The 12506-nt window shown below is 41.8% G+C and overlaps 1 protein-coding gene across 3 annotated transcripts in view; it reads left to right on the top strand.

Moving 5' to 3' along the window:
• GAREM1 (GRB2 associated regulator of MAPK1 subtype 1) overlaps positions 1-12506 on the top strand; it is a 201783-nt gene that overhangs the window by 177788 nt on the left and 11489 nt on the right. For all 3 annotated transcript variants that reach the window (XM_078435356.2, XM_078435355.2, XM_078435357.2), the window contains one exon: positions 2916-4088. In XM_078435356.2, coding sequence (XP_078291482.1) covers positions 2916-4088 — 1173 coding nt within the window. The remainder of the gene's footprint in view (positions 1-2915; positions 4089-12506) is intronic.

Raw genomic sequence — 12506 nt, 5'->3', positions numbered from 1 at the left:
TTAGATTGGTTCTGGTATTGTACAAATACAAATAATACTCAACTTTGTGCATTTGTATTTTCATACTGATGGAGGAATGTCTTTGGGTAATTTCCTAGAAGTAGGATTGCTGAGTGGAGGGATAAATGGGTGCATAGTTTGGTTAGATATTGTCAAATTCCCCGCCATGGGGAAATCATTTTGTATTTCCACCAGCTATGAACAAGAGTACCTGTTTCCTCATAGCCTCCCCAGCTGAGTATGAGTTCAAGCTTTTATCAGTGTTCGAGATAAGACGCGGTATCTCAGTATAATTTTCATTTATTTTTCTCTAATTATAAAAGAAGTTGAACATCTTTTCCTTGGTTTGAAGTCTGTTGTGCACTTCTTTTTAGTGAATTGGCTTTTTATGACTTTTGCCAGTTTTTCTGGAGGATTTTTGGTCATTTTTTTAAAAGTTGCTTATGTAGGAGCACCTGAGTGGCGCAGGTCCATTAAGCATCCAACTCTTGACCTCAGCTCAGGTCATGATCACACGGGTTGTGGGTTCAAGCCCTGCATCGGGCTTTGTGCTGATGATGCAGAGCCTGCTTGGGATTCTCTCTCCCTCCCTCTCTCTGACCCTCCCCCACTTGTGCGCACACTCTCTCTCTCAAAATTTAAGTTGCGTATGTATTAAGGGTGTTAGTTCTTTACTTGCAGAAATATTGCAGATATTTTCTCTCAGACTGTTACTTGACTTTTGACTTTGCTTCTCGTTTCTTGCCACCCAAAAATGTTTTGAGTCAGAATAACCACAAATGAGGGCTTTTGTTATCAGATCTGAAAATGTAAGATAAAGACGTAGAAATTGAAACAACTTAGTTATGATGAGACAGTAGGCAGAAAGGTCATTAAGATAAATGGCCCCAAAGTAGATACAAATATAAGTTACAATGAATGTATGTGTTTTATAATTTTTTTGATTTTTTTATTTGGACTCCATGCCCAGCATGGGGCTTGAACTCACAACCCTGAGATCAAGAGTCTCACGCTCTACCCACTGAGCCAGGCAGGCACCCCATGTGTTATATAAATTTAGTGCATGATCAAAGTAGCAGCACTTCAAATACGTGATGAAAATAGTTATTTAGGAAGTATACTGGGCAGTCATTAACTGTTTAAAAAATGAAAGTGAGATCTCTACCTTTCATAACCCATCAAAGAAATTTTAATTAAATAAGTTAAATAGTTAATAAATGAAACACCATCAAAATACTAGAAGAAAATATTGGTTAAATATATCAGTTTTTCTCAATCTCAGCACTACTGAAATCTGGACTAGATCATTCTTTGCCATGAAGGATTGTTCTGTGATTGTGGCATGTTTAACAACATACCTGGCCTCTACCTGCTAGGTATAAGTAGCACCCTCCCAGCCATGACAATCAAAAACATCTCCAAACTTTGTCAGATGTCCCCAGGGCCTGGAGAATGGGGACAAAATCACGCCTAACTCAGAACCAATGATTTGTATTAACTAGTAGAAGCATAATGCCCAAGAATGAAATTACAAAGGAAAATTTTGAAAATGTTTGCTACATAGGAAGACAAACCTTTAGCACTTAAAGAAGTTATAAAGTTGAAATTCAAGCAACAAATTGAAAATATAGAGCATAAAGGACATTCACATTACATGAAAAGTAACAGGTAAGATGACCATCCCATTAGCAAAATGGGTGAAGGACACAGATAGACAGTCACAAAGAGACCTAAATAGCCACATAAAAAATACCAAAACATATTCACTATCCTAATAGTCAACTAAAGCAAATGGAAATAAAATGTGAATGAATAAACGCAGGATGCATGCTTTACCTTTAATATTGGCAAATGTTAAACTTCTTTATCCTGAGTATGGAGAGGCAGGTAATTTCATAAAGTGGAAGAAGTATAAATAACTATAACATTGATAAAGCACAACAGCAAGTACATATTAGACCTCTCAAGTGTATATATAGCTTTACCCATGCAATTCAACTTCTGGGCCTTTATCCTAAGGAAATGAACTGTAAAAAAAATAAATAAATAAAATAAAATTCGTTACAGTACTATTTACAATTGCCAAACATTGGGAAAACTCATCGAATAATAAAGAACCAGTCAAAAATTAAGGCACATCCCCAGATAATCAAATACAGACGGTCAGTACATGAGAAAATGAATATAGTGAGAAACGAAACAAGAAAACTGTGTGTGTGTTCACAAATCTCTGAGATAGACGACACGTCTCATTTCTTTTTTTCTCTTGTTTATATAAAATTGTTAACATAGATTATCTTTAGTGGTAAAACTATAGAATTTGTTCATTTTTACATCTGTATTTTCTAATATTTCTTCCAATGAACATGAGTAGAATAAAATTCAAGAACAGGGAGAAATAAAACATTTTTACATCCTCTGTCCCAATTCCAATTTCAGAAAGTTTCATAAAATTTTAATACTAAAAAATAAGGAATTTTCTTACAGTGGTGTTCATGGAAGCGTTTTTTATAACTGGAAAAGACAGAATGATGAGATTAATGTCCCCAAATAATTACTCATACGATAGGCTATTCTACATAGACAAAGAAACTGGAAGGATGTTTATCAAACCGTTAACCATGGCTGTCTCTGAATCAGGCCCGTGGGTGTTATTTTCTTTTTGTGTCTTTTCTCTGTGCTTCTCAAATTCTTATTAATGAACAGATTGCTTTTTTCTTCAGAGCAGAGTGTGTTTTTAAAAGGTTAAATGATTATCTTCATGTTATTGTTAACCATATAAATTTTATACAAGGAATGTTAAAATAGCGTTTTTCTCTGTATGTGTGCTCGTGTATCTTAATGGCAAGTTGTCTCCTTCTTTGTGGGAATGGACTAAGGGAAACTAACCTAAAATTTGATATATCCTATTGTAGGTTGCTTCGGGTGAGTGCAACGAAGACACCGAAGTTTACAACATCACCCTCTGTACTGGGGATGAACTCACTCTAATGGGGCAGGCAGAAATCTTGTATGCAAAGACTTTCAAAGAGAAGTCACGACTCAACACAATCTTCAAAAAGATTGGGAAACTCAATTCCATCAGTAAGCTGGGCAAAGGCAAAATGCCCTGCCTCATTTGCATGAATCACCGGACCAATGAAAGCATTAGCCTTCCATTCCAGTGCAAGGGCAGATTTAGCACCCGGAGTCCCCTGGAGCTTCAGATGCAGGAGGGCGAGCACACCATCCGCAACATTGTGGAGAAAACCAGGCTCCCCGTGAATGTGACTGTGCCCAGCCCTCCCCCCAGGAACCCCTACGACCTCCACTTCATCCGTGAAGGGCATCGCTACAAGTTTGTGAACATCCAGACCAAGACAGTGGTGGTTTGCTGTGTGCTGCGGAACAACAAGATCCTCCCCATGCACTTCCCTTTGCACTTGACCGTCCCCAAGTTTAGCCTCCCAGAACACTTGGTGAAGGGAGAAGTGTGGCCCGAAACCCTGGTCCATCACTGGCTGGGTATCTGCCAGGAACAGTTCGACATCGATGAGTATTCCCGGGCTGTCCGAGACGTGAAAACTGACTGGAATGAGGACTGCAAGAGCCCCAAGAAGGGCCGGTGCTCTGGCCACAACCACGTGCCCAATTCGCTTAGCTACGCTCGCGATGAGCTCACCCAGTCCTTCCACCGGCTCTCCGTCTGTGTGTATGGCAACAATCTCCATGGCAACAGCGAGGTGAACCTTCATGGCTGCAGGGACCTGGGGGGAGAGTGGGCCCCCTTTCCTCATGACATCCTGCCCTACCAGGACCTGGGTGACAGTGGGAGCGACTACCTTTTCCCGGAAGCCAGTGAGGAGTCAGCAGGCATCGCAGGCAAGTCCGAACTCCCGTACGAAGAGCTCTGGCTGGAGGACGGCAAGCCCAGCCAGCAGCCCCTCACTCGTTCCCTGAGCGAGGAGAGCAGATGCGATCAGCCCAGAGGTTCTGTCCGGTCCAAGTGCGCAGCCTCTCCTCTTCCTGCCCCCGGAGCTCTGGGAGCGGCAGTGAAGTCTTCAGAGATCGCCCTACCTCCGCCTCCAGTGCCTCCCAAATCTGAAGCCGTAAGTCCCTTCTGTTTTTGAGTGATGGCACCCTTCCGTCTCTCTGCTCAGGCGCCTACTAATGCATCTTCTTTCCTAAAGAAAAGGCAAACTCCCCGATGGGAAAGTATCCGGAGAAGCAAATCTGCTTAATTTGGAGTGAAATAGAAATACTTGCCAGATTATTTTTACCAGTTAGGAGTCAGAGTGGTACTCTACGTTTGATGAGAAACCTTGAGAGTTTGTAATGGGAGGGGTTTAAACACGACTTTCGCTGCCGCCTGGAGAGCGGATAATAGGGAGGAGAGGGCAGACCGCGGGAGACCAGAGAAGAGACACATTAGAGTAATGGAGGTAGGAAATGATGAGGCCTGAACCACAGCAGTTGGTAGCAGGGAGAAATGAGCTGCTTCAGAACATGTTTTAGAGGTAGACCCGAGTGTACTTACTGATAAATTGGATGTGGGTAGTGACAGAAAGAGAAATCAAGGAAAACGTCTGCAGCTTTAGCCTGAGCAACAGAGTGGGTATTTAGAGCCAGTTACAGTGGTACAGACTAAAGGAAGAGTAGATATATTTGGGGGGTGGGAGGAGAGGGATCAAGAGACATCGGCATGATATGTAACCCTTTCCTGTATCCCTGAAGTTACATTGAGATCAAAGCACAGTAGGTGTGCCTGTGTATGTGCACACACACTCACACACCAGAGCAGAACCAGGAGCTGGAGTGGTTCTGTTTTAATGCCTTAAACATAATTCGTTCAGGGCTCCAAGGGTTTCTATCAAATCTTAATGTAAAAAGGTCAATACGGGACAGGAGAAAGGGCCCTCTGTTGTGACTGTATTCTTCGATTGACAGGCACTCTGAACCTCTGCTCCTCCTTTTTAATCATTGGAATTCATTTTCTCTGAATCAAGAAAGCATTAGAGACATAGGGTGTAGTTCTATTCACTTATTTGACATTGTCTATTGCAGTGGTTTTCTTTTTTTGTCTCTAACAGAAGCTTAAAAAAAAAAAGGCTGACATGAATCACAATAAATAGAAGAATTAAAATCAGAACTCATCTGACTGAAGCACATTGAGGGGCAGGGGTCTCCATGTGTCCCTCTTCTCTCTCTGTTCCTCCCGGGGGTCTCAAGACACCTCTGTGGAACCCTGCAGCTTTGCAGAACCCGGTTTCAAAACCCTGGAAACACTGGGTGGGATGTGAGAAATAAGACCATCAATAAGACTGGACTCTGCTATCTTTGGGTTTTATAGGGAAGTTAACAGATGAAATGAGATGACTGTCATACAAGTGAAAATATGATAAACAATAGAAGAGAGACATATACAGACAATGTGTGTGGCAGTCCAGAGGAGAAAGAAACTTCTGGTTGGGTGATGCATGAGATGAGCTTCATGGAGAGGATGACATTTTAAATGAGCTGGTAAATAGACATGAATTGGAAGAGCAGAGAAATGAGAAAGAAAGGCATTCCAGGCAGCATAGCACAAGCAAAGGTGTGGAAGCTGGAACAGGTGCAGAAAAACAAGGAGTTCTGTTGAGCCAGTGGAATAGGGTGACTAGGATGTCTGAAAGGCAGTGATGGCTGAAAAGGCTGGAGGCAGGTCATGGACAGCCCTGAACATCAGGCGGCACTTTGTACCAGGCGTCATGCTTAGCTCTCCACGCAGAGCCCTCATTGCTGCAGTTTCCTGAGAGACAACCCCCCCTCTGGCTATTTGCTCTAGGATATAACCCCCCAGAGACCACCGATCCGGATTTGCGCTTGCTCCTTGCAGGATCTTCCACAGACTTTAAGACACGAGCCCAAAGATCTCTGTACCCAGTAGGGGCCATGGAAAATTGGGAGGAAGTCTTGGTGAAGTTAGAGTCCTTGGCATTTTCATTCATGTCCGAGGATGTTCCTCTCCCCACTTCCCCCAAGAAAACAGGTAAAGGAGACACTCCTCCTGGAAAGTAAGGAGTTTTCAGTATGTCTCAACTCATCTCTTTATTTGATGTTACTGGAAACTTGGAACCCTGATCTTCATTAGGGCTGTGACCATGCCAGCTGTTCCCATGCAACTTGGTCCTACTTGGCACATAGGGGGGGACTATGTTTGTTGACTGATTGATTGACTCATCCATGGTGGTCACACCCAAAGTCATTATGTAACTAAGTCTAGAAATAGGAACCTAGCGCCACTTGTTTGTTCTGTGGCATAATTGAAAGATGAGTAAGAACATAAATATTAAGAGGCTCTATCTTGACCTTGGTACTAAAAATGTGAGAGTTAAATTTGAAAGTAAAAGCCAACCTCACAGGAGAAGAAAAGATTTTGGTCTCCAGTCTTCGATGTAATTTCTTACAAGAGAATCTTTTCAGAGCACGTCCAGTGTTTATAGAATACTTTTAAAAAAACATTTTAAACACCTGAAATCACTTAATTTACTTGAAAAAATTAGGCATTTCAAATGAAGTCATATTTTTCTATTGGCTCTGTGACCATGAAATGAGTTTTCCATTTTTAGGAAGTATGTGGGATCCAGAGAACGTCATAATTGTTAGATGTGGCTTCAGCTTGTAATTTTCAAAAGGAAACTTTAATGGGGCATAAATTCAAGTGCTCCCGCAGAATTAAATAAAACTTTTTTGGAAAGTTGTACTGGAGTGAGTCCTGGGAGAAAGACATGCCTTGTATCTTAACAGCTGCCCCGCCTAATAATTAAAGATGGTAATAAGCTTTCAAGTGAGGCCACTTTCAAGTGAGACATCATCTGGGAAGGTGACAAATCCCCCCAGGTCTTTAGGGATAGAAGGTGCTGGAGCAATGGAATGGAGTCAAAGAAAGTACGTCTTTTTTTTTTTTAATTTATTGTTTTTTAATGTTTATTTTTGAGAGAGAGAGAGAGAGAGCAAAGTGCAAGTGGGGGAAGGGCAGAGAGAGAGGGAGACAGAGGATCTGAAGCAGACTCCAGGCTCCGAACTGTCAGCACAGAGCCCGACGCAGGATTCGAACCCACGAACCACGAGATCATGACCTGAGCCAAAGTCGGACGCTCAACTGACTGAGCCACCCAGGCGCCCCGAAAGTACGTCTTTCCTAGTAAGGGAAGCAAAGCTGGTAATCAGTGAACGAACTCCGTTTGCCACAGCCCATGACCCAGGCCTGTTAAGACGCAGTGGTACAACAGCTCCATTGCAGTGTCTATCAGCCTATTCGTGTCCTTCTAACTCTTCTCTTCCTCCTGCACTTCCTACCTCAGGGTCCTGAGTCACAACATGGACCTGCGCTCTCTCCCCAGCAAATTCTGGAGCTGTTTCTTTCTGTAACCGTGAGAATGAATCTTTCCCCTTCAGCCATCATGCTTACTGTGTTTCCTGCACTGTGCTGCAGTTCCGGAGTCCTCAGGGTTATGTTTTCAGCACTTTCCCGCCTGTATCTTAAGGTGGAAAACTAGGTGGTGGGGCCAGATAGAAAATCCTCAGTGGAGGAGTAATTGATGTATCCCTATTAGACTTTGTATTTGATGTGGCTATTTAAAATTATGCTCTTGGGGTGCCTGGGTGGCGCAGTCGGTTAAGCGTCCGACTTCAGCCAGGTCACGATCTCGCGGTCCGTGAGTTCGAGCCCCGCGTCGGGCTCTGGGCTGATGGCTCGGAGCCTGGAGCCTGTTTCCGATTCTGTGTCTCCCTCTCTCTCTGCCCCTCCCCCGTTCATGCTCTGTCTCTCTCTGTCCCAAAAATAAATTAAAAACGTTGAAAAAAAAAATTTAAAATTATGCTCTAGTCGCCACGTGTCTGTGTAAAGATTGTTTAATACAGTTTTTTTGAAAACAAAACTCTGCCAGTTATTTTTCCAGAATATGAGAAGCTATTCCCTTCCTTATAGGAATAGCCCAGGAGAAAGTAAGCATAGCTCCAAACAGAGAAAGGATGCAGCCAGTTGAACTCCTCAGAGTTGTTGCAGGTGAGCTCAGACTGAAAGGGCAGGCCCAGATCACTGAATGGTGACATTTCACCTTCTTAAATTGTGCAAAGTGCCCTCAAATCAGAATGACCTGACAGTCCTTCTTAAGTGGATTATCCGTTTGGTTCATACATTTATTCTGAACACATCTTCTACTTCATAACATCGTGGGCCTCTCTCCCTCATCTTAATTTTTTGGGTACCGGTTGATAGGTCTAAAATATTTACCTGGATACACTCAACAAGTGTCTTTTTTTTTTTTTTTTAAGAACTTAAAGAACTGTCTTTTTTTTTTTCCTCTTTAGAAGATGCCATTTTGGGGGTGCCTCGCTGGCTCAGTAGGTTGAGCGTCTGACTGAATTTCATTTCAGGTTATGATCTCATGGTTCGTGGGTTTGAGCCCCACATAGGGCTCTGTGCTAACAGTGCGGAACCTGCTTGGGATTCTCTGTCTCCTTCTCTCTCTGCCTTTCTCCCACTCATATTCTCTCTTTCTACCTCCACTTTTCTTTTTTTTTAAATAAGAAGGTGCTTTTTTTTTTTAAGTTTATTTCCTTACTTTGAGAGAGAGAGCGTGAGCAAGCTGGGGAGGAACAGAGAGGGAGAGGGGGAGAGAGAGAGAGAGAGAGAAAGAGAGAGAGAGAGAATTCCAAGCAGGCACCACACTGCCAGCACAGCGTTCAATGCAGGGCTCAAACTCCACAAACCGTAAGATCATGACCTGAGCCAAAATCTACACTCAGATGCTTAATCACCTGAGCCACTCAGGCGCCCCACATTCTCTCCCTCTTTTAAAAATAAATAAACATTTTTTTAAAAAAAGATGCCATTTGGAAAACAATAATGGAAAGACTTTATATTGCATGAAATTCTACAAATAGAATGTATGAGTCCCAAGCTGTTCTGGTCTGCACACTGAATTACAAATCACCATCAAAATCACAGCTCTTCTAAAATCATTTATGCAACAGTGTCCAACCTGGGGACTCCAGAACCCAGGGATTAATATCCTCCATCATCTTCAGTAACAGAAAAAAAGGTCTATTCACTCTTGGTTATTGACATGGCAGCAATTCCTGAGGTTCATGAAAAGAAAATCATCAAAGGAACTTTAGGTTGTGAGCCACTGGCTTAAACCAAGTATTACTGCCATATTGATGAAGAATGCGATAACCGTAGTGAGAGCATGATTCCCCATAGCCCCTGAGAAACTAAGCACAAGGACTTGTTATAAGATGGATTGGTAGCATATATTCATTGCATAAGGCTTAAAGTCCATCATAAATAAAGTTCCTGTAATGGAGCACGCTGTGTTGTTGGTGTTTGGGGAAAAATACGACTTACAGGGTGAGTTTAATGCCACATTTGATCGGACCTAGTCCAGTAGGTGCTGGAAAAAAAACGGACTGAGCTGTACAGAAGTGAGTTGGGATATGTGAATCTGCCTCAGACTGGCTAAACAATTGGTAGGTACATGGGAAGAAATGCCAAGCATCCCCAGAGACTTCATTTCCCTGTCTCGGTGGAATTTAACTAGAAGCAGGGAGAGAAGTGACCTGCCACACTATGTGATAGATAATTAGAGGCACGTTAAGAGCCATGGATTGGAATCCTCCTCACTCTACCACATAGTAGCTTCGTACCTTTGGCAAAATACTTAACCTCCCTGAGTCAGTTCCTGTGGGGAGAATAACAGCCTCTTCATTGCATTATCATACCACACAAAGTGCTTGGCACTTTGCCCGAGCACTTGGTAAGCATTTAATAAATAATGGCCATAACTTCATATGGGATAGACTCCAGTTTAGGGTCAGATAGAAAATGATTTTGTGGAGGCTTTTTCCCTCAGTCCTTCCTTAATGAGGGTATGGTAAACCCTCTCAAAGGGTCAAGGAGGCTGACAGAAACAGGCACATCTCCCTCCACGGCCAGCTCAGTATCCAAGCGGGCGCCATTGTCCCCACATTCCAAAAGCACATGTGATAGTTTCATTTTGCTGGGTCTCTGAGATATTACAAAAAACGTACTGGGTTTAAAAACAAAGGGGCTCCTGGGTGGCTCAGTCAGTCAGGCGTCCAATTCGACTCAGGTTATGGTCTCACAGTTTGTGAGTTCGAGCCCTGTCTCGCTCTGTAGCTGACAGCTCAGAGCCTGGAGCCTGCTTCGGATTCTGTGTCTCCCTCTCGCTCTGCCCCTCCCCTGCTCCCTCTCTCTCTCTCTCTCTCTCAAGAATACCTTACATAACTACCAAAGTTAGGAAAAAGCTATAAAAAGATGTTCATTTATAAACTCAGAAAAGTGGCTATGAGAATGGATTTTACTCTGAATTTTTATTTTATTTTGTCTTTGGCATTTTTTCCTGTATCAAATGTTAACCTTAGAAAAGGCATTAAAAGACAGATTTTCTTAAATAAATCTGACACAATATTCAGGCTTAGGTACTAAAAAGATTACTCTGGAAGTGACTATTTATTTTTCAAAGTAATTGCTCTACAAAAAGATTCACTCAGGATTCCACTAATTAATGAGGTCTCCTAAGGCATTTGACATTTAATTAATTTTAATTACGACTTTTGAGGAGTACCCTGTAAGCAAGCCATACCTACGTTCCCATTTGTTAATTGAAATAAGGACTAAATTATTATTGTGTTTTGGTAATTTTGAAACTAATTGCCTCTGGTTTCATGTAGGTTATTTGTTTTTAAATGAAAGCTTCTAAGCCAAGAAATGTTTTTCTCCTGTGTCCATTGAAAGTCTCAACGATTAGAATGTTAATAAAGTAATTATAATATTCTGTGGGATAGCTCTTGTTTCAAATCTGCACTCTTGGGTACCATTTGCACAAAATCACATTAATGTGAAGGTTATATACTATTTAAATATGTCTATCATGTATTATACTCCTTGCTCAGAAAAGGGCTTTATTCTCTGCCCCAATGGCGTATTCCTTCTCCTGAGTCCATAGAAACACCCTAGAATTTAAACAAGTATTCTTTTCAGAACCACTTGCCCTTCTTGCCTCCCAGTGAACAGCCTCCGCCTTGCCTCCCTCGCCCGAGGCTTGGAGATTGGAGGTCATTTCAAACCCAGGTCTGTGTTAGGTCCTTATCATCAGTGTATAAAACCGGGGTGGGGAGGGGGGGAAGTATGCATCTAAGAATCAGGATTTCGACTGTAAATCACATCTGCCCTCGCGTAATTAATCACATAGAGGTTCATTTATTGCTATTTTGTCACTATAAACTTTAATTTCTGTTTAGCTGAAAATATCCTGATGGGTATGTGACAGGGTTATGAACTCTGTATAAAAGCCTCTTTATAAATAAGATTTCTTAAGGCTGTAATGATTTTGTTATCTGGGAGAGGGAGTGTGGGAAGCAATGTAAAATACAGGGCAGAGGGCATGCAGTGAAGGCAAAGTTGCAAAGTTCAAGGAAGCATGGTTACAAAACTCCTTTCTTTCCATTGCTGACATTATCCTGAAGTTGGCTTCTTAGAGAAGAAAACTCATAGTACAGGTGAGTCCAGTTTTAGATCAAGCTTACATATAGTATCTATGTATTTTCGGAATCATTGTCAACAAAGAGGTAAAACGATCCTTACCCACCTAAGTATGCCGGTGTCTCTTTGGTGACTGTCCATGATTCTAAGCAACATGCTCTTTGAGACCAAAGATTTTCACACACAGGCATATGATGGTACATTTTAAACTACAGACAAGGGGAGTGTATGACCTCAACTCCAGATCCACTGCTGTTGTATTTAAAAGCTGAGTATATGGCTATAAAATTGATTTTTCCCCCCAAAAAGACGGCTATGCGAAAGATGTCATAATAAGGGTTCCATTTACTTTTCTTAAGCGATCTCTTTGGTCCAGTTAGTGAAAGGGTGTAAAAAGTGTCAGTTCTTCCATAGAAGACAAGTAGGGAGTTCCAAGAAATAAAGACTGTCCAAGAAATACCATACCACAATCCCCCACCCCTACACTATGCTGTTTCATAAACACTTGGTGTGTATTTGGTTTCTTATATTCTTTAATCCCTAGGAAGTGTCAAAGGAAGATAATGTCACAGGAGAAAGAAATAAGGTCATAGGTAATGTATATAAAGTGCTCCCAATTGTATGTAACATTTGAATTTTGTCCTCTAAACAAACACTTGTAACCTTGTTTTCTAACCGTGTAGTAATGAGCTTTGCTCTTTGAACAAATTCTCATGCATTACTTTTAACATGTGACTATTTAGGAAGAAGACTTCCTTGTCCATTTTTCACAAATTATTGGTCATTTACACTGTGCTCAGTTCCCTCCCAGCCAGACAGAGCTGAAGGGAGTAGCGAGGGGAAAGGAAGGTTAAATGCTGTTCCCAGCATCAGGAAAGCAAGTTAAACTTCACGGACAGCATTCTGAAAATAAAACACTCCCATTCTATGATACGTTATTTCTTTTTCAACCAAGGATTGAGATGGGGTTTTGACTTTG

Source organism: Panthera onca, chromosome D3 (assembly GCF_046562875.1).
Source record: "Panthera onca isolate mPanOnc1 chromosome D3, mPanOnc1 haplotype 2, whole genome shotgun sequence".
Classification (NCBI taxonomy): domain Eukaryota; kingdom Metazoa; phylum Chordata; class Mammalia; order Carnivora; family Felidae; genus Panthera; species Panthera onca.
This window is presented reverse-complemented; position numbering and strand designations above follow the sequence as displayed.